We start from the raw sequence: 19,797 nt of genomic DNA on the forward strand, positions 1-19,797 counted from the left end.
CTCTGGTTCATCGCCTTTAAGAGGCTTCACGGGCCGCTTGAATTGCTGAGAAAAGCGCTCCCTTTTCCGCTGAAAAGGCGGGGCGTCTTCATGGAGACAGACTTATCGCCACGACTGAGGGCATAAAATAAAAATGCGGATGAGTTTTATTGAAATCACCTTCGACTGATTATCGTGTTTCTGCCTTCAGTACATCATCTTCAATTCAACCATCGCGAGAGCACTTTTCCCGTCCCAGGGAATGTCGAGGCTGCGTTCAGCGTCGGATTAATGGATTGGAGAAAAAAGAAGCAGTAGAGAAAAAAACCAGTCACACGAAAATTGCCCCGCGGATGGGGTGGAAGAGGAGCGCCCAGGACAAGAGAGGCTCCGGGGAAATTGACGGTATTGCGATGATAAGGAAAGTTTTGCAAACCTAAGAAAAAAAATGGCGTGCAAATTTGTCAACTTTCGCTGTTTCTCTGACTCTTTGGGCGCAACTCTGCAGGCACTTTCCTGATTTGTCAGCGTAACATTTCATTTATATGCAAATTCCAGCACTGCATCTTCAATCTTCCGGCCAATTGGATGGAATTTGGACACATTTCAGCGCGAGTTTGGGTGGAAAAATCTATCAAAAAGTTTTATTAACACATGTTATGCAAACATGTTTGTCAGTCGACGTGTTGTTCAGTTTCTTATGTGTTTCTTAATAGAACAAACTGAAGTTTGAGATATGAAATCGCTTCGAATTTTACCTAATTTTTCCTTAAACTCCTAATCTTCCAAATAAATTGATGATTTTGATTAATTTCAATTATTTTCAATGACTTCCTAAAGTCAAAAATAAAAGTCATATATATCATATCTCTTAACTTTCAAAAGTTGACTTTTCATCGTTTTTGAGGCATTCGTCGACGTAAAAACATAGTTTTGCGAATATAAAACTGTACAAGACTGAACTTTTTGTGGTTTAGAAGCATAAAACACGGTTTATTTGCATTTTATGTGTCAGACATGTGCAAATGAAAGCTTTTAGTTAGTTAAGTCCAATTAGAAGTTCTCTTTTCACAATTTGTTGATAGAAAGAGTATTTCATTTGCACTTTTTAGCTCTATTTCGCTGGTGTTTGTAAAGAGGAAAATATATTACACAGCGTAGAAAATAAATCATCAATTAGTAATTGAATAGAGTTTTTTGAATTTGTGAAAATTCCTACCGAAATCTCAGGGTTGCGCGTGCTTCCTTGACTCCTTTCTGTCCCTTTTGCACACCTTTTGCGCAATTTGATCTTTCCACCATCTGAAAATAGAATTTCCATCCGGAACAATAGACGCGTGATGGAGTAAAAATAGCTTGTTTGCCACTTTAAAACGGGTGCATTTTTATTAAATTCTTTAGTCTCATAACATTCAGCGCCTGAACATCCCTTTTCAAATCTCTCTCTTAAACCACTATTATACAAAATGACATTGAAATTTTCGCGACAAAACGATGCCCAGAACCGCCCAATCAGTCAAATATTGCATGGTAGCGCCTGAGACAAATCTCAAAAAGGCTCTCTCTCTCTCTCGCTCTCTCTGTCTGCCTGTCTTTCGCCATCGAACATTACGAGATGCATCAGATTTATTAAAATTGCATTAAGTAGTCTTAAAGGAGCAGTTTTTCTCACAAAGTCATTTTCATCGATTTCGCAACACAAACCACGTCACAACTAATCCTGCAAATTTACACTCCTTCTTCTGCTTCTTTGCATAAATGTATTACTTTTTTCTCAACCCACATGCTTTTCCACTATCGATAAAAATTGATTTTGCGATAATTCACTCCACAAACTTATTTGTGCTTCAGCTGATTTTTCTTTTATATTCAATGAGAATTTCATCAACTCTCTTCTTTTTCTTCCATCCTTTTTTTTTTGGCGCAATAATGCTGAAAGTGTTTGTGAAATTGGGCAGTGGAAGACTATTAATAGATAAAAGAGAAAAAGGTGTCTGAAAAGGGAATTTAATTTAATATCTCCGAAGCACAAATGAGTTTTGTGGTCTTTTCCACCGACTGAAATTCTCGTTTCCGAATCAAGAGATTTATTAAACTTTCTCATCCTATTTAATGTAACTGTTTTTTAGAGTAAAAAATCTCTTAATTGGCCACAGAAGATCGATTTATCAACAATATTCTTTTACTGTCTATTTTTCAAGTGTATTTCGAGCAATGTTTCACGCAACTTACACATTTTTCCCACTTACAAATTGCACGCAACTTTTTCTTCTTCTCCAGGGAAATTCAGTGTGTTTCATGAAACACTTTCCGAATAAAAAAAACTGTTGTTAAAATGAGAAAATGAATGAGAGAAATTGTGTGTGTTTATCAGTGAATAAAATGCCAATTGATCTATTAATTTTCAGAAAGGTTTTCCACCTTTCCCATCCATTTCATAAGGAAATTCTTTGCACGGTCAATTGCAATATTTCATCACAAATTATAATGAATTCCTCACTAAAATATTGCAATTCTCCACCCAAAAATCGTCTTTTTTTGTCCACAATACAATCCACTTAAAAGCTCTCTTAACGTTCACGCGCGCAATTCGATTCCTTCACACTACTTTTAAGTGAATTTTATTGATGTTTTTTTTATTCGTATATTAATTTTTTTTAGTTGTGTGATTTATACTTAAATATTCTTTAATCTTTCTTCATCAATCTGGTGAAAGATTAATTGTTTTACACAAGTGTGATTTTCCTCCTCAACTAGACTTCGGTCACAAAAGGTTCACAATTTTTACGCTTACTTTTCTTTCCCATATTTATAATATATATATAATTAAATTGTATGCTAGAAACTGAAGATTACAAGAAAACAAACATTATCCTTTACATCTCAAAGTCCTCATCAATCATTTAAACGCTCATCGTGAATAACACTTTGCTTTTTTTTCAGAGTCATTATATCTCGAGTAAAGTCGCCATTCCAATTTGTTGCTATGTTTTTTTCCGCGAGTAATACTTAGAATTTTCTCCAGCCACAATACAAAGTTAATTTGTCGTAAATATTTTTTTTATGCTCCTGCGCTTCTCTCCCAAAATCGATCGCTAAGAGATTTTCTCATTCCCACCTTCTCTCTCTCTCTACATTTACTATAAGACGAATCAAATAAAAAATCCCATTACAAGATTACAGTAATTGGTTAATGTTCATTTCATCTATAATATTTTATATGTTATTTACTTTACCATCTCTCTGGAATAAGAATATACAATTATGCTGAGGAGTTTAGACGGTTTCGTGAATAAGAGAAACAAAAAAAAAAAAACTACTTGGAAAGAAAAAAGGTTATACTCAAAAACAATGTTTACAGCGATAGAAGTTTAAAATTGATTAATTAGTTAATGACCCAACGAAGAAATACACTCTTTTTTTATATTATTAAATATCAATAGTGTGAAAACTCAGTGATACGCTTCGCTCATGAGTGTCTATCCATTTATAAATTAGCTACAGTTTCTTCCCCACATACTTTGTGATCCATTACAAATCATCTGTTAATTTAAATATAAGCATCTCTTTTATAAATAGTCTTGGGCAGTGATTAATTCATATTTGATTCAGTTCCATTGATAAAAATTTACTATTTTACGCACACACATACACTCACATTCCCGTGAGGATTCTCTTCCGGACTATTTCTTCTCCTCTTCGCAATCTCTAAACATTTTTTTTGTTGTCTTGCTATGATCAAATCAAGTGATAAGAGAAAGTGTGTCAATGAAACCAATATTACTATGACATCCATTCATTGCATGGACATCAAACGTAGAAAGCAATAAAAGCACAGATAAACTCTTCACATGCCCAAATCGTATTTTTGTGTTTTCTAAGTTTTCTTCTTCTTCTTCTTTCTTTTGTGTCTTCTCTTTCCCTCTCTTCACGCGAGAATTTTTCAAGTCACAATAATAATGTGGTAATTCTCATCAACTCACGACGAAGAAAAAAAAATCTTGGGGGGAATTTTACTGCTCATTCTCCTCATCCTCAGACTCAGCCTCCTGAAGCCATGTCAGCCACGAATTCACTTGGAACAGCGCCTTTCCTTTGCCCGGATACGCATCAGTTATGTCCTCCTTCCACTGCAGGAAAGGATCCTCTTCGATCACACCCAAATCATACAGAGCCGTGAACCATCGCAAAAGCATTCCTGCCAAACACATACACAAAAAGTCACCATATTTTACTCACAATAATCTGTTAAACACAATGAAACATACCTTTGGGAAAATCGAGAGTATAGCAATACACTTGCAGAGCATAGATTGACACCAATTGAAGATTGGGACTCTTGAGGAAAGCATTGAGAATTGGACAGTACTTCTCCAAGTACTTCCTCTCCTTCTCAATGAGAGCCTTCTCAGGATGCTTAGACGCATCAATTCCCTCAGCCATTGTTGTCTCCTTTAAATTAAAACACATACCATAATCAGCTTATAGCCGTCACACATGATATTCACACTCTCTGTCAACTCACCTGAGTGATATACTTTAGCAGAACTGTCATCATGGCCTGAATAAAGCCAGCATCGGCATAGCAGCTGGCATCGACATTCTCCTTGATCCACTTGTAGAACTGCTGCGGATTGGGATCCAGCTGGATTTGCTTCCACAGCTCAGATTGCACCTTGAGCAGCGGATAGAGGAAGCTCAGGTTGCGATCATCGAGTATCTCCGCCATGCGATCCTTTGTGCGATCGGCATCTGGCAGACTCATCATGATGTCCACTTTGCTCTTGTTAAACATCTCCGTGAGCGCTTGACGACCCAGTGTCTTGTGCAGTTGCTGCAGCACGAGCAGCAGCAGCGGATAGTGCTGACCATTCTCCGTGAATGACGCAATATCCGCCAGGGAGCAGAGCTTCGACATAGCAGCACGACTGAGCAGTGACGCCACAATTGTCGTCACCCTTGGAATGCTTGATTCGCGCTCACTCATCGTATTCACGAGATACTTGAAGGCCTCCACAGTGGCATTGGGATTGAGTTTGCCCTCCTTCTTCAACACCACCAGAAAGTCAATGGATCTCTCATGCGCATCGTCGCTCTTCTCGAGAATCTCAGTGAAGAGAATAGTCACGGCATCCTTCATGAACTTCTCAGGCACTTTTAACTCCACAAACTTCCCAGCAATCTCATCAATATCACCACCGTCAGTGTCGCCCAATTGTGGCATGTACGTCTCCGCCATGAATACTGTCACCTTCTTTATGAACTCCTCCTTATTCGGGGCCTTGTCCTTCTTCTGCTTCGGCGCCTTCTTCACCTCCTCCTTCATCATACCACCACCCATGACCAGCTCCTCCTTGATGATCACCGGATTCACCGGCGCCACGGACTGCAACACCACCTTGCCCTGCGGCTCACGGTGTACCTGCGGCAGTGGCGGATTCGCCTCCATTGGACCCATGTAGTTTCCATGGTGGCCCACGTGATTGGCCGCCGCTGCATTGGCACGCGGCTGTGTCAGTGGCAATTGCTGCTTGTTCACATTGATATTCGCCTTGAACAGCAAACTATTGGCCGCCGGACGCATCTGGAGATTCTCCACGGGATCCTGTGGTGTCTGAATCAAGTTCCTCTTGAAGCGCGGCGCCAGATCTTTGTTGTTGAGCATATTGCTGGCAAATGACGTGTTGTGCGAATTGTTATTGCCATGATTGTGCTTATTGTAGCGATTATTGTAGTTTTGATAATTCTGATGGGACGCATTGTTCTGATTGCGCTGCACATTCCTGTACGAGCCACCACTCGCACCAATCCCATTGCCACTCGGTCCAACACTCAGGCCGCCGCCATTCACCAGCCCACGCACACCGTCACGGCCGCCAAATGCATTTCCTGGTGTCACGTTGTATCTGCAAAAGGCAATTGCGTGTGATTACACTGTGGATTTGATGGATTAGAGACGAGCAATGGTGTTGACTTACGCTGATATAATCGCCGAAGTGTTGGAGAGATTGCTGAACATATCACTAAATCCAGAGTGTCGATTAATCCAATCACCATCCCGATCATTTCGAAGATCTCTCGGTCTGAAAAAACAACACAGAAACACAGTCAGATGGAGATAAATCAATGGGAAATCAATCTCCCACCTGTTGCCAAAGTTCGGCCGAATGAGATCCTCCTCAATTCTCAGCTGATGAATCGGAACTGGACCCTCAGTAGTGGCTACTTTTCTCGGTATCCAATTGTTCCGTCGCAACTCAATAATGTCACGCAACATAAACCTTATTCGTGGTGGATATTTTGCCGACATTGATTTCTTCGCCATACCCTGGAAATACTGATTCATCAGCACTTGGCCCTGTTCTGTATCCAAGTTCTTTCCACAAGTTCTGAGCAACTGACACAGACATTCCATGTCCTCGTTGCGCATGTGATTGTTCGCATTGGGCTCCAGCAATTGTATAATGCACTGGTGAATGGTGCTCTCAGACACCATTCCCAATTTATACAGCTCACCAATGAATTTGACATTGCCAAGCATCTTCTGCTTGAATATCTGCTGTTTCTCCTCTTCATCCTCTGGCAATAATGGTGAGTCATTCTTCTTTATCAATTCACTATATGTTGAGCGCTTTATAAATCTATCGCGACAGGTGTTCACTATTAAACGAAAAACTGTACATTCATCATTCGGTTCTTCAAAATTCGGCGCTTCTGAATGCAGTCTCTTGCACAATTGTGCATACATAGACGAGTACTTTGGCTCATCTACTGCTTTTTCGAATATCAAATGTATAACACCATTTAATATTTGACGGGAACTGAGATCAATTTCAAGCAAATCACCACTTAACTTATGAAATTTGTCTGGGGTGAGTTTGTTGAGAATACCTCGAACCTGCAGAGAAGAAGGCGAAGAAGAGAGAATAAGGTCAATGTTGTTCTTGGCCTACAAACTTCTCTTTCCACACACACACACACACACACACAAAGCAAAACATCCTCAAAATTTACATCATTTCACATAAATTAGCGAATAATAAATCAAATCTAGGTTTCTAGGTCACAAAGGCCAGCAGAAACTTGAGGTGTGCGTATGAGAAAAATGCTAAATCTACCATTTTGCTCACCGTTCTGAAAATAGCATCGTTTTTGGCCTCTTGAGTGAGTCCATGTTGTGGTAGAAGTGATGGAGGGACCCAGCGTCTAGATGCGGGGGGGACTGGTGTCTCCCTCCCCGTGACACGAGACTCGGGCCCCGTTTGCCTGGGGGCTTCCGTCTTGATTGGTGGCGGTTTAACGCTCCGAGATACGCGCTCCGTCAGTCTGCCGATAGCGCGTGAACCTCTTGTGTTCTGGCGTCTCTCACTTCTTTCACCCTTCTTTGCTTGCGTGTCTGCCAATATGCCTTCCAAACACGGATTGCTCTCTCGGCCGGCTGTCTCTGGTCACCTGAAAGGGCAGAAGAACACAGCCTCACGTGAGCCTTTTGTCTCTGGATCACACACACACACACACACGCACGCGCCATTCATAAATCACCAAACGCTGAGGAGAATAGAATCGAAAATGGTCCACACAATGTGTGTAGGCTATTGTTAGTATTCTTGCATGGAATGATTAATTTTCCGTGAAAGAAAGAAAAAAAAAACTGTGTCTTGTGGACATACAAAGCGACTGAAGATTCATGGCTTTCTATGTGCTATAAACCACATTGTGGGGATTTAATCCTATATAGAGGAACATAAGTGCACAAAGACAAGTCCTAAACGGCTTCCAATTCATTAAGGAAACACAGAAAGCATACTAATTCCCTCACAACACTATGTAGTTCATTTTCAAGATAAAATGAAAGTTTACAAGTCCAGTAATTCTTTAGTATTGCAAAAATAAATCAAATTTAAGGCCAAAGCTGGGCTTCTTGGCCTTAATATGCATGAAACTCAGTCTGACTAAGGTAAAACTAGAATAAGAATCATTTATTATAGAACACTCTAAAGTTTAAACCAATTTAACCTTTCAAATAGACTTAAATTTTATGTGGCTTTCTGAGATTAACATATGGGAGTTTTTCATTCCTTTAGTACACCTTTAATTATTTAATTTCTATCAAAATCCAGTACAAAACAGCAACAATCAAGTTCTTCCTTCTATATAGCAAAAATCTGTTCCCATTCTATCTAGGTTTTGAGAACACTTCCTGAAAATGCTGCCACTGAATTTATATTTAGGACAGCGCGACACAAATAAACGTTCGGCTGGATATATTATTTTCCCTGCTGACTCACGGCAATTTTGCGACTTTCTTTGTTCGCTGAAATGCGTTTCTTGAGAATCGGTTCACTGTCATCATTTGGAGGAAAATTCCGCAAACAGCGGGACTTCGCGTGACGTCATTTCAAAATGGAGCCAAGATCAAATGGAATTCCATTGCGAAATGCCTGGCATTTTCACTGGTCGATTTCCCTTTTGCGACCATTCTCAGGCGATCTGGGGCAATTTGCTGTGCATGGATCAACCCTTTTGCCTGGCCAGAGGGTGATTTTGCTGGAAAAGTCGCAATTTTCCAAGGGAGTGGGAGGAATTTCTCGGAAGAGAAAAAAAAGCAGACAATGGACTTCGCAACGTGTCAGCCTCAAGTGATTTCTTTCGCGAATTTCACCCATTTTCCCCCGTCCGGGTGTGGTTTGTCTGCTATACTTTACACAAGGGAGACTTAAATATTTCTCAGGGTGGAAGAAAGGACAGAAATTCAGTGCAAAAAAGGAGTTGCGCATCATTTTCTTTGTCGTCTCTGTGAGTGAACTTGGGGGAAGCCATTTGCCTTGGACGCGACCACTCGGAACTTTTCCAGACACTTTTCACGCTTTTCCCACAACTTTGGACATACAGCTCACACTACAACTTACAGCTAGTCACCAAAATTTGCAATTAAGAGTATTTTCAGAGGTTTATGAGAGAGTTTTTAGCAGTAAAATGTGTAAAACTTACAGGGCCGAAAATTCTTCACGGAACAAATGAATGAAAATGGAGTACAGTGACTGCAGCGCCGTCGCGGTGAGTAGACGTAGGCGGGTTTAATCGAAATTTCGGTGAGTGCGGTTTAACCTCAAAGGTGGGTTTGTTTTGGTCTCAGGATATGAATCGCTTTGAGTACAAAGAGGCGCGTTTGGGGCAGAGTGAGCAGTTCGTGGCCAAGGAGAGGAACATCAAATTGTACGATGGCGAAGAGAAGACCAATTTCGAGGAGGGCGAAGTGGTGTTGACGTCGCACAGGTTGTTTTGGGGTCGTCCTGGAGAAATCGCCGCAGGGATGCGAGTTCTCTGTCTTCATCTCAAGTATGTGGAGGCATTGGATGAAGAGACAGCCAGTTCATTTCTCTTCGGCAAGAAGAAGCGCATCATTGTGCAGCTGAGGCCAGTGGAGACAGACAAGGCGCCAGGGCCGATGGAATACAGCACGGCTTCTCACGTGAAGTTGTCCGGAAAGAGTGGAATTGAGGAGGCATTCGTCCGAGCGCTGCATGAGACTGTGGCAGTGCGTCTGTGGGAGGTGGAGGGAGGCAGCAGTGGTGAGAACTCTCCAGAGAAGCGGGCTGGAATCAAACTGAGAACAGGAATTGTGGGCATCGAGCGCGGGATCCATGAGAAGCAGAAGCAGACGGACGAGAGCATTGCCGTGGCGTTCCAGGATCTGAAGAAGCTGATGGGAATGGCGAAGGAAATGGTGACCGTGTCGAAAGCCATTGCCACGAAGATTAGGAATCACGATGGCGATATCAGTGAAGATGAAACCATTCGCTTCAAGTCATATCTCATGAGTTTGGGCATTGATGATCCGGTCACCCGAGGGAATTTCTCCACCAACTCCGACTACTTCGGCAGCCTCTCGAAGCAGCTCACGGAAATGCTTCTGGACACTCTCACAGAGGCTGGCGGGATGATGAGCCTCGCTGATGTTTACTGTCGTGTCAACAGAGCACGAGGACTGGAACTTCTGTCTCCGGAAGACTTGCTTGGCGCTTGTCAGCTCATGGATGGACCTATCAAGTTGAGACAGTTTCCCAGCGGAGCGATGGTGCTCCAGCTGGACTCCCACAATGATGAGATCGTCATGGAGGAGACGGAGAGGGAAATCAGGGAACAAGAGTGTCTCACGGTGGAGCATTTTGCACGCAACAAGGGCATCTCGGTGCTTCTGGCTCAGGAGCGCCTTTTCACGGCCGAACGAGCGGGAAGAATCTGTCGAGATGAGTCTCTCGAGGGCCTCAGATTCTTCCCCAATCTTTTCCTCGTGGAGAAGCTTTGAATCAAGTGATAATGTGAGAAAAACGAGTATGAGAAGTGTAATAAAGGAAATGTTCAATTTAATTCAAATAAGTAAAACTCAGGTTTTAATGCAATCATTCATTACTCAAAATAGTTGGAATTTCTTAATCCACTCCTGGTAGTTCTGCGCCCCCACGCGAACAGCCACGAAGGCCGAGTCGTCATACTGCGAGATGCCGTCCTTGTAGGCTCTGCAGGCGTCGTAGTAGCGCTTAAAGAGGTTCCCATCCAGCAAGACAGTGTTGAGGTGATGCAGGAAAGCCACTTGCTCGGCCGCCAAGGCGCACTGTTCGATGGTCAGCGGCCGGTGTTCGAAGGCCAACATGTCCTTGTCCGTGACACTCGTCATGGGGATCTTCAGGTGCTGCAGGACGCACTCTTGCACGCTCACCAGCTTCTCCGTGTTCGTCACAGCCGCGTGCGCGATGAAAGTGTCACTCACGTTGGTCAGGCTGATTTTGTGGCTGAGGAGAAAGTCACCCACGGCACAGGAATCGTGGATTATCTTCTGAGGCGATCGCGCCTGGAGGATGTTCTTCAACTCACACGGAATACTGCCGATATATATCAAGTCTATGACGTAGATAGACTCCCTGGTGGCCAGAATGAGCAGAGAGCCCGGACAGAAGCGCCCCTTGCGTCCCCCAATCACGTCTAATGCGATCTTCTCGCACTGCTTCAGTTCCTCCACTGCTCTGAAGTACACCTTGTCTGTCTGCTTGATGTACGTGAATTCGCACAGCGCCTTCTGCACCACTTGGATCTCCTCATCGGTCAGCACGACACTTCTGCCCGTGTTGCCTGAGGTGATTGAAGATGCATCCTCCTCTTTCTGGCTGTCCGGAAACAGGTGAATGCGATTTATCTCGCGGGTCTGAAAGGTGGCTCTGCGCGCGTAGTGTCGCTTGGTGTTGAAGTCAGCCAGATTGACAAACACGACATACTGTTGGCCAGGATTGTAGCTCTCAAACTCACAGCAGATCTTCTTGTCGTCCAACTCCAGCAACACCTTCTGGCCCTTCTGCAGCTCCTCATAGTCCATCCCTAGTCCTCCTTGCCCAGCACCCGCTCGGGCTTCGCCTCTGTCTCGAAGTACGCCCGGTAGATGTAGAAGAAGAGCGCCACGTGCAGCGCCACCACGGCCACCACAGCCGAGTAGATGTTACTCGTCACCTGCGGCAGCTGCAGGTAGCCGTCGAAGATGTACCACTTGGAGGCGAAGAACCCGGCGATGGGCAGCAGGATGATCAGCAGGCAGTAGAAGAGGACCGTGAAGAAGACTGACGAGTTGGGCGATGCTGAGGAATCACCCTGAAAAGACAAAACAGCGCCCCTTTCATAACCTCATTCCGTACGGTGTCATGTGACTCAATTTCACACTGTGCTTTACTCACTTTTGTCTTGTTTTTCTTGGACATTGAAAGGGGCACACTTTCTGGGAGCGTCTCAAGGAGGAAACCGCGTTGCGCACGGTGTATTTCTGCAGAGATTTGAGCAGAAAGTCAGCACAGAAGAACGGCAGGAACAGCAGAGCTAAAGAAAAACATTAACCGCACTGACACAATTGACAAATTCCAGTGGCGTAGTGAAATGTGTGGTGATTTTATTACACGCAGATATCGTGTCGTAAAAGCCTCAAACACTATTTTTCATTTTTATTTTCTAACATGAATTAGTCAAAATTCTGACTACGTGGAGCTTACTTTTATTGCACTATGTTCTAATATTAATATATTTGGGTGTACAAAAATCACAATATTCCTTATCGGTGTCTTAAAATGTGATCTTTATTCGCCCAGAAGTATACAAAAGCATGAAATCATAATGTTTCTGTGTGTCATGAATCAACGGTCAGCTATGATCTTCCGCGGAACGATTGTACGGTAAAAATGATGTTCTGATAAGCTAAATTTATGTGAAAGGCAGGCTGAAGAGACTTAGTGTCTGTACGTGCGAGCTTCGTCCTCCTCCTTCTTGAGCGCCTGCACAAGCACCAAACTCATCACACCGTTGATTACGTGCATCAACGCCAGAGCCATGGCCAGGCCGGCCACCCAACCTGACTTGTCCTCCAGATACCACGTGAGCTCGTCCACGCAGCCGTGGAAGAAGGCATTGCCGGTGACGGTGTCTCTGCACTCCCTGGGCAGCGGATGCTTCAGGATGATGTAGTCATTGGGGCCGTCAGCTCCGCAGCATCCAAGCTGCAAGGACGAAACGATTAGCGAAAGGCTTTAAACACGTTGAGAAGGTACTTACGGATTCCTGGATCATTTTCAGAATGTCAGCTGAGGGTTGGTGGTGGGATGAGGCCATAATAAGGCGAGTGATGGTGTCATAGATCATGGGCTGGATGTGTGATCCTATTGTACTGAAGCTGAGCAGGACTGCGGCTCCAACAGTGCCGATCAAGAAGCAGAAACCTTGTGTACCGATGAACTGAAAGCCAGAGAAACACAGAATTAAAATCTTGAGACTGCTCTGGATGAAGAGACTGAGGAAAACTTACCAAGAATAGAGCGACGGTGTGTTCCATGAGAGCACTGCAGCAGCCGAGGAAGGACGAAACCATGACAATAATGCTCATGCCAATGAGAATGTAGATTCCAATGTAGTAAGCATGAATCTCTAGGATGTCCACCCAATCCGCAAATCCAGGCTCAGCTCTTATCCACACAGTGAGCGCGAAGAGGGCGGCAGCCACCATCTACAATCCCGAAAAAGACAGGGATGAAATTAAGCAAGCTCCGCCTACTCGAAAGCCCCACCCTCCAGATCCACATGTTGTTCCCACAAGGACTTATTCATTGCGGCATTCCAGGAAAAGCGCCAATTCAGTGGTGAATTATCGCTCATTTTTCAATTCTTCAATCTATCTTTCCTTCCATAGCTGGTGTATTGATAAGATAAGGGCTCGAAACGTAGAGCGGAATGAGGCAACCGAAGCATGGGCGTAGGGAATTCACTTTCCCAACCACAAATTGGTCAAAAATTCCGTTCAACGTGATTCACAAACGTTCATCCCTTACCCATGCGCAGATATTGAAGCAGAAGATCGTATACTTGATGCAGGCAATCTGGCCCTCAAGCTTTGCCGCATTTTCACCCTGTCCTTGTCCTTTTCCCGCCATTTCTTCACCGCGATCCTCAAAACACTGTGTTCCACACTAACGTCACTTCACTGGGAAATATCCTCTCCGGATTAATCCTTTTCGCCAGAAACACTCTTGAGCAAAACCACTTTGCACCTTGCAAACCGTGAGCAACTGCCGAGAGGTGGGAAAATGACTCGTTCAGCAGGTGAAATCGTCGCCTCGCCCTAAAATTATCTACACTCCGACGTTCTTTTTCTCCACACAAATTGAGGCTTCGGCTCTTATCAGTGTTTTCCCGAGATTAGATAGTGCGAAAAAGAGAGGCTGAATTCGATGACTATGTGGCTAAGTGTGTGGGTTTCATTGCATATCGCAATGATTGTGGATTCATCACATTCTTGGAATCTGATGAAGCACAAGTCAATGAATAATTTTCCACGATACTTCGTTGAGCTTTTGCACTTATCAGTTGGGATGGAAATCAGGAGGAAGTGATCAGCGAAAATTGTGTATTATTGGTATTGATTGGCAAAATACCGACAGATTAGTGTATGAAATATCACAGCAAGATCTATAAAGGACACGTTCTGCTTAGCTTACGAGGAAATTGACTTTTTCTGACTAATTTGGAATGTAATGAAACATTATTTTTAATATTACTTGATGTCTTTATTGCTCAAATTTTACAGATGAAACAAATTTAATTCAAATAAAAAATAATATTTCCCTGCGCAATCATTTGTGGCACTTCTCTGTGTTGATTAGAAGAAAACCGAGCAATATCGTACTCATTTCCACTTTGTAGCAAAAAGTGATCAAATTGCATAATGAGAGTTGCTGTAAAAAAGACGGTGATGAAGCAAAAAGTGGCCTTTCGGAGATGAAGATTTACATATTTAATGTTTATAGAGTGTGAAAGAGTTCGTCAGAGACACAGTGCTATTGCGTTTTCGCTGTTATTTTATATATTTTTTTGCAATGTGACTTTTGCACAAGAGATTCGCCTTATCATTTTGGCAATTACCATTCCTCATTTCGCATATTAATCGCGGAAGATTCAGTTTCTCAACACTTTGCGAGTCACGCACACTTCGCGATGAGACTCTTGCAGATCTTCCTGCTTGTGTTGCAGCTCAGGATGATCTTCTGCGGTGAGACTTGGTTTGTTTTCTTTTCCGCGGGAAGCGCAATCTGAAGGTGTGTTTCTCTATTTGTCTGTGTCAGTGTCTTCCTGGTGGTATAGTTATGCCTTCGCGAACTCTTGGAGTTATGCTCCAATTGCCTACGATCATCCGCCGCATTTAACACCTGCAGCTCCTCAGCAGAGAGCGCCACAGACAGCCTCGTCCTGGATCTACGATCCTCAGCATGGCCAGTGGATCTACCGCAGTGTCCCTGAACCAATGGCACCACAGCAGCACTTGCCAGCAGCGCCGAAACCCTTCCTGTTCGCCAATTCAATGGCAATGGCAAATATTGGCTAAGAGAGTGCGCGCACACAGTGCGTGAAGAATCGATTATATTGGCAGCAAAAGTGGCGCGAAATTGCTCTAATATCGTGGGTTCTTGGAACGCCTCTGTGTGAAATGCACTGCGGGAACACACAACACCACCAGCCGCACTATGTTTACCGGAAAAGAATGCACCGCCGAATCAAAGAATAGCAATTGAAAGAAAAAAGTAATTGTAATTCACCTTCATTACAAAATTCCACTATGAATTGGTATATCAAAAAGCGAACCTTTGCGTTTACTTTACACATCACTGCCAACAATTATCTCAACTTCTTGTATAGCACACTTATTTTTTTCACACCGAGTGCAAAAGTGTGCAAATGAGTAGTGTTTATTGTCTGGCAAAATTCTTCCAATTTCTTCTTCCGAACGATCGGAAAGTGAAACAAATCCGGATGGTGAGGAAATGGTGGGATAGAAAATGCGTCGATTATGAATTTACCACTTTCTCTAAACGCATAGGAATAAAATATAGGCTACTGTTGATATTGATAGGAGATAAATTGAGCGAATTTTGAAGTGCATTTCATGACATCTCTCACGATTTCTAAGCATAATTCTTTTAAAAAAAACTCTCGCAAAGACAGTTTCACTATTTCTCCATTATCAAAATTCTACTTCTCTGCGCCCATCGCCATCTTTAGATTCAAAACAGCCTTCAGGACAAAAGGAGAAAAAAAACTGTCAGTTTGCAAAAATGGTTTGGAAAAAAGCAAAACGATTTAAAACTGAATGCAAAAGACAGGAAAGACAATTCCAGCGAAACATACAGACACATTATGATTCTCAATTCCCTGAAAACTTGAAATTGATCATCTAGATAAACCAAAAACGTGCCTGGAATGCATGTTGCTACAAAAGTGAATCACGAGATCCTCTTGAAAGCTGCCGCATTGCAAATCGTCAACCGAATTCTCCACCAACGCATATTGATAATGACATTGTAATCACGTCCCATTGACACTTTCATTCTCCATCGCGTCTTTCACTCACATCCAATTTCAGCATGATGGCAAAGTCACACTCGCGCCTCAGCCATTTGCCAATCGTAGCACGAACAACAGTGAAAACAGATGACTTTTCATTTAAAACTTTATTACATCTCAATTAATCTTTCTTCTTTATACAAAAAAAAAATTGTCTGTTGCTGGTGCCAATCGCTCTCAGCAGCTAATTAAGGTACATAATCTTGAGGCATTATCAAGGTGTCGCAGTTTTTTCTTCGTTTTTGTTGAGAGACGCGAAAAAAACAAAAACAAAACAGTTTCGTTTGTGGGTCACATATGGAGAATTGCGTAAAAATCGGGGCTACCTTCAAGGCACATTGAGATTTGTATTTGCTCTTTTCCTGGTTCGCCGTTTGTCGGCCATCTTTGCTGTGACTTTTTTATGCACATCTGGCACTGAGTTCAAAGCCATATACGCCAGAGTAGGAAGGAAAGCGAAAGTGTGAAGGAGTTTCAGTCATAGAGAGTGAGAGTTAAAGAAGAAATACTTTGTGTCTGAGTGAAAAGAATTGTAGTTAGGGCATTATCACAACAATTTTACTAAATTATTTTCACTCTTTTGGCCGCTCGTACGTCCTAATATCCGTGATGACCGAAATCGTGGCCGTAGCTGCTGAAGCCATGTCCTGAGCTGCTGAAATCGTGATGGTCGTGATGGTGGTGTTCATCGTGAACGACAACGGGGACCTTGACTGGATATGGGACATGCTTCTCAACGGCGTAGGGGACGTGCTTCTCAATGTGAACAGGCACAGGGCGATCGACGGGCACCTTAACTGGGTAGGGAATGTGCTTCTCCACTGGCACAGGGATGTGCTTCTCCACTGGGTAGGGCTGGGGCACGGGCACTTTCACAGGCACGGGAATGTGCTTCTCAACGTGAACTGGAACTGGTCGGTCAACGTGCACGTGCACGGGAACTGGGACCTTCTTGTAGACTGGGTAGGGCACAGGCTTCTCAACTGGAACGGGCACAGGTTTTGGCACATGCACTGGCACTGGACGATCCACTGGCACCTGTGTTGCGGAACAAAATGATATAATAAATATTCTGTAAATAATGTCGTCAGATTGCAAAATTTCTATTCATGCGCTTATTGTAATAATAGACAAATTAATGAATTTATTATATTTAAAGACGTTTCGGGGGATTTGCCTCCTTCCTCAGGTACGGAATAATGTGGGTGAAATTAAACACTTTTGGTCTATCAGTGGTCGTGTATTCGAACCCCAGCGATTGCAAATGATCAAACACAGCAGAGTGCAAAAATTAGGCTTTTCAATGGAAAATCAGAGCATCCTAATCGGTTATTATTAAATGTTCCAACTGAAACATACGCTTCAGTGGAATTGTCTTTCACTCTTTGTCTTTAGGTGGACTTTAGAATTGCCTATGATTGGTCAGCAAATTGACTATCTCGACTTGGCTATAAAGCAGTGAACATGCGAATAAAGGTTTCTCTTTACCTGAACGGGCACATGGATGATCTTCTCCACTGGGTAGGGCTGGGGCACGTGAACGGGAACCTTCACGGGCACAGGAACGCGCTTCTCAACGGGATATGGGGCTGGCACTGGCACTTTCACTGGCACATGAATGTGCTTCTCCACGGGATAAGGCTGTGGGACATACACTTTCACGGGCACTGGACGCTCAACGGGTACATGAACGGGAACTGGAATCCTCTTCTCCACTGGGTAGGGCTGGGGCACATGCACGGGCACCTTGACGATCTCCTTCACGGGATAGTGGACCACCTTCTCGACTGGGTAAGGCTGTGGCACTGGAACCTAAGTTGCGGAACAAAATTAAGTAATAAATATTCTGCACGGAGTAAGTCTGGATTTGGCTGTCTTCTCCCCTCACCTTGACTGGCACAGGAACGTGCTTCTCTACGGGAACGTGGATGTGCTTCTCAACTGGATAGGGCACAGGGACGTTCTTCACAACAGTCACGGTTTTCACGTGATGGTGATGATCATCGTGATAGGCGCCGCTGCTGCTGAAATCGTGTCCACCGTAGCCTCCGCTGGACAGACCAAAGTCATGCCCGCCAAAATCATGACCGCCGAAGTCGTGGAAGATGCCACGCTTCTCCTGCTTCTTCTCATCTCCAGCCTGAGCGCCCACAATCAGGGCCACCACAACGAGACACACCTGAGAGAACAAGGGATAATCCACCATGTCACAAATGCACAGAGATCACAGGTAATCCACGAGAGAATGCCTACCAGAGACTTCATTGTGGCTCAAATTAATCCAATGAGAGAACACTAAGGCTGAACTGGGATGGCGATCACAGGTGAGAAGTGACCACTTGTGAGCCCAAGAGACACTGAATGGAGTGTGAGTGTGCACGGTTGCTTTTATACAACTGGCAAAAGCCACCACCGAAAGCTCACTTGATATGATTTACTTTCGCCCGCCCCGCTTTTTTTGCCCACCACAAACCGCCGATTCGCGAGTAACTCTCTTGTAGGCTTTTCGGAAAAATAAACAGAGAGCTTCTGCAGAACCACTCACAAGTGACGCGGGAAATTATATCAACGCAAATGCATAACTTATGCAAAAGAAAGATCATATTTCATTGACAAATCATCACCCGAATTCTCCTTTGGGCGCACAGAATTGCCACAGCCTGTCCCACGAGCACGAGAGAAAAGTGAGATTTGCCCGGAAATAATGTGTATCATGTAACATGGATACCGCTAGAGAAGAAAAAATTATTTCTATAAACATTTCGCTGCATAAAACACCATATTGAGACGATAAAATGGCTAAAGGTGTGCTGAAGACATCGACAGTCTTTGCTCGAACAGTGCGCTCAGCTTAGAGAGCTGAGATTCATGCAATTGTATATATCTAGTTCAGTTTTGTTAGTTTAACGAAGAACATTTCAGCTTATCACAGTGTCCACAAACACAGGCAATCCATTGCAGCCATGTGCTGTTTCCGCGTACCTGATCGGCAGACTTATTGAGTGGTTCAGTAGCCGCGCAGAAACATGCGGTTGAAGTATTAAATTCAAGAAGCTGGAAAGATGATTTAATTTCACTTTTGGTGGCAATGCGAGACGCAATGGGATCCCAATTGAGGCATTTCCTAATTTCCAAGAGAAACCCTCACTGCAAGTTAATGATCCGGACCCAATCAAAACATTAAAACAATTAATTAAGTAGACCACATAAAAGACAATGCGACAATACGGGAGAAAGTGTGGGGGAGGAAAACGTGCAATTATATGGGAAATTGGTCCATTTAAATATGGAAAAACTTCTCTGCGCACAAGTCAGAATTCTCTGCAATTTTGCAACTTATTGTTCACCATTATAAATGCGAAGAAAAAATAGTCATAACAATTCTGGCGTGTTGTGAATGAATGCATTCAAAAATTCTATTCAAAATATGACGAAATTGTGCGCTTTTTCACACAATCTTGACCACTTTTCCTGCACATATTCCCTCTGCTATATACGCCTTTTTCTCACCATATCACAAAACACGTGAATGAATGTGGAAGTTAGTATAATTTTTCATAAACTATGCCTATGAATTTCGAGTGCAATGTTTCAACTTTTGCACAGCTTCATGGTCTCAGAGGTTAGAGACAAAAAGGCGGCGAGGAGAGATGGTAGAGTTACCTTCGCAGCGCCATAAAGAGTAGTTTTGGGGGCAGAAATGCAAGAAACAATTATGTATGCAGCAGTGATTATGCTGGCACAGACAGAGAGTGAAGCAATGTCCAATTGGCAAGATTATGCAACCAAACTCACAGGAAAATCCTTCCGAGGTGCTTCAAAGTGGCGCATTTTTGTCTGGACAACTCTCGTTTGATCTCACGAAGAGTGCACAGATATTGAATTAGAGACCGT

The 19,797-nt window shown here is 43.3% G+C and overlaps 7 protein-coding genes across 8 annotated transcripts; 2 read left to right on the forward strand and 5 right to left on the reverse strand.

The window, feature by feature from the left end:
- Positions 1-1,335: 1,335 nt before the first annotated feature.
- LOC132256182 (eukaryotic translation initiation factor 4 gamma 2) lies at positions 1,336-7,425 on the reverse strand. The gene is made up of 6 exons (XM_059752429.1): positions 7,110-7,425; positions 6,126-6,877; positions 5,958-6,062; positions 4,505-5,885; positions 4,248-4,431; positions 1,336-4,177 (listed from the first exon to the last, which is right to left on the reverse strand). The coding sequence occupies exons 2-6, from the start codon at positions 6,725-6,727 to the stop codon at positions 3,993-3,995; spliced, it is 2,457 nt and encodes an 818-aa protein (XP_059608412.1). The 5' UTR covers positions 6,728-6,877; positions 7,110-7,425; the 3' UTR covers positions 1,336-3,992.
- Positions 7,426-8,923: 1,498 nt separating this feature from the next.
- On the forward strand, positions 8,924-10,352 carry LOC132256183 (vacuolar protein-sorting-associated protein 36). Of its 2 annotated transcripts, none has more exons than XM_059752431.1 (2): positions 8,924-9,036; positions 9,116-10,352. In XM_059752431.1, the coding sequence occupies exons 1-2, from the start codon at positions 9,001-9,003 to the stop codon at positions 10,286-10,288; spliced, it is 1,209 nt and encodes a 402-aa protein (XP_059608414.1). In that variant the 5' UTR covers positions 8,924-9,000; the 3' UTR covers positions 10,289-10,352. The 2 variants fall into 2 exon arrangements, with proteins under 2 accessions (XP_059608414.1, XP_059608413.1); XM_059752430.1 differs by having other exon boundaries at positions 8,928-9,036; positions 9,095-10,352.
- Positions 10,353-10,371: 19 nt separating this feature from the next.
- LOC132256185 (piRNA biogenesis protein EXD1-like) lies at positions 10,372-11,350 on the reverse strand. The gene has a single exon (XM_059752434.1). It carries the CDS (start codon positions 11,348-11,350, stop codon positions 10,394-10,396), a length of 957 nt encoding a protein of 318 aa, XP_059608417.1. The 3' UTR covers positions 10,372-10,393.
- A 2-nt stretch (positions 11,351-11,352) lies between these two features.
- LOC132256188 (vacuolar ATPase assembly integral membrane protein VMA21 homolog) lies at positions 11,353-11,875 on the reverse strand. The gene is made up of 2 exons (XM_059752437.1): positions 11,703-11,875; positions 11,353-11,619 (listed from the first exon to the last, which is right to left on the reverse strand). Exons 1-2 carry the CDS (start codon positions 11,724-11,726, stop codon positions 11,353-11,355), a joined length of 291 nt encoding a protein of 96 aa, XP_059608420.1. The 5' UTR covers positions 11,727-11,875.
- A 34-nt stretch (positions 11,876-11,909) lies between these two features.
- On the reverse strand, positions 11,910-13,605 carry LOC132256186 (tetraspanin-2A). The gene is made up of 4 exons (XM_059752435.1): positions 13,338-13,605; positions 12,818-13,015; positions 12,568-12,747; positions 11,910-12,512 (listed from the first exon to the last, which is right to left on the reverse strand). The coding sequence occupies exons 1-4, from the start codon at positions 13,437-13,439 to the stop codon at positions 12,246-12,248; spliced, it is 747 nt and encodes a 248-aa protein (XP_059608418.1). The 5' UTR covers positions 13,440-13,605; the 3' UTR covers positions 11,910-12,245.
- A 529-nt stretch (positions 13,606-14,134) lies between these two features.
- On the forward strand, positions 14,135-15,136 carry LOC132256187 (uncharacterized). Its single transcript, XM_059752436.1, has 2 exons — positions 14,135-14,554; positions 14,628-15,136. Exons 1-2 carry the CDS (start codon positions 14,500-14,502, stop codon positions 14,885-14,887), a joined length of 315 nt encoding a protein of 104 aa, XP_059608419.1. The 5' UTR covers positions 14,135-14,499; the 3' UTR covers positions 14,888-15,136.
- Positions 15,137-16,037: 901 nt separating this feature from the next.
- LOC132256184 (uncharacterized) lies at positions 16,038-18,230 on the reverse strand. The gene is made up of 4 exons (XM_059752433.1): positions 18,157-18,230; positions 17,792-18,082; positions 17,392-17,715; positions 16,038-16,941 (listed from the first exon to the last, which is right to left on the reverse strand). Exons 1-4 carry the CDS (start codon positions 18,166-18,168, stop codon positions 16,501-16,503), a joined length of 1,068 nt encoding a protein of 355 aa, XP_059608416.1. The 5' UTR covers positions 18,169-18,230; the 3' UTR covers positions 16,038-16,500.
- Positions 18,231-19,797: the final 1,567 nt, after the last annotated feature.

The sequence above is a fragment of the Phlebotomus argentipes genome, unplaced genomic scaffold (genome assembly GCF_947086385.1).
Source record: "Phlebotomus argentipes unplaced genomic scaffold, Phlebotomus argentipes genome assembly contig_5, whole genome shotgun sequence".
Taxonomy (NCBI): domain Eukaryota; kingdom Metazoa; phylum Arthropoda; class Insecta; order Diptera; family Psychodidae; genus Phlebotomus; species Phlebotomus argentipes.

Excerpts from the sequence above, each read along its gene's own strand:
- LOC132256187 (XM_059752436.1), top strand. The coding sequence starts at position 14,500 with ATGAGACTCTTGCAGATCTTCCTGCTTGTGTTGCAGCTCAGGATGATC. Across the intron at positions 14,555-14,627 it reads GCTCAGGATGATCTTCTGCG|TGTCTTCCTGGTGGTATAGT; the intron begins GTGAGACTTGGT and ends TGTCTGTGTCAG.
- LOC132256183 (XM_059752430.1), top strand. The coding sequence starts at position 9,001 with ATGAAAATGGAGTACAGTGACTGCAGCGCCGTCGCG. Across the intron at positions 9,037-9,094 it reads GTGACTGCAGCGCCGTCGCG|GTGGGTTTGTTTTGGTCTCA; the intron begins GTGAGTAGACGT and ends TTAACCTCAAAG.
- LOC132256185 (XM_059752434.1), bottom strand. The coding sequence starts at position 11,350 with ATGGACTATGAGGAGCTGCAGAAGGGCCAGAAGGTGTTGCTGGAGTTG.
- LOC132256182 (XM_059752429.1), bottom strand. The coding sequence starts at position 6,727 with ATGTATGCACAATTGTGCAAGAGACTGCATTCAGAAGCGCCGAATTTT. Across the intron at positions 4,432-4,504 it reads TGCTAAAGTATATCACTCAG|GAGACAACAATGGCTGAGGG; the intron begins GTGAGTTGACAG and ends TTTAATTTAAAG. Across the intron at positions 4,178-4,247 it reads TACTCTCGATTTTCCCAAAG|GAATGCTTTTGCGATGGTTC; the intron begins GTATGTTTCATT and ends TGTGTTTGGCAG.
- LOC132256188 (XM_059752437.1), bottom strand. The coding sequence starts at position 11,726 with ATGTCCAAGAAAAACAAGACAAAA. Across the intron at positions 11,620-11,702 it reads CCAAGAAAAACAAGACAAAA|GGTGATTCCTCAGCATCGCC; the intron begins GTGAGTAAAGCA and ends TTGTCTTTTCAG.
- LOC132256186 (XM_059752435.1), bottom strand. The coding sequence starts at position 13,439 with ATGGCGGGAAAAGGACAAGGACAGGGTGAAAATGCGGCAAAGCTTGAG. Across the intron at positions 13,016-13,337 it reads GCTTCAATATCTGCGCATGG|ATGGTGGCTGCCGCCCTCTT; the intron begins GTAAGGGATGAA and ends TCGGGATTGTAG. Across the intron at positions 12,748-12,817 it reads ACACCGTCGCTCTATTCTTG|TTCATCGGTACACAAGGTTT; the intron begins GTAAGTTTTCCT and ends TCTGGCTTTCAG.
- LOC132256184 (XM_059752433.1), bottom strand. Across the intron at positions 17,716-17,791 it reads ACGTTCCTGTGCCAGTCAAG|GTTCCAGTGCCACAGCCTTA; the intron begins GTGAGGGGAGAA and ends TCCGCAACTTAG. Across the intron at positions 16,942-17,391 it reads TCATCCATGTGCCCGTTCAG|GTGCCAGTGGATCGTCCAGT; the intron begins GTAAAGAGAAAC and ends TCCGCAACACAG.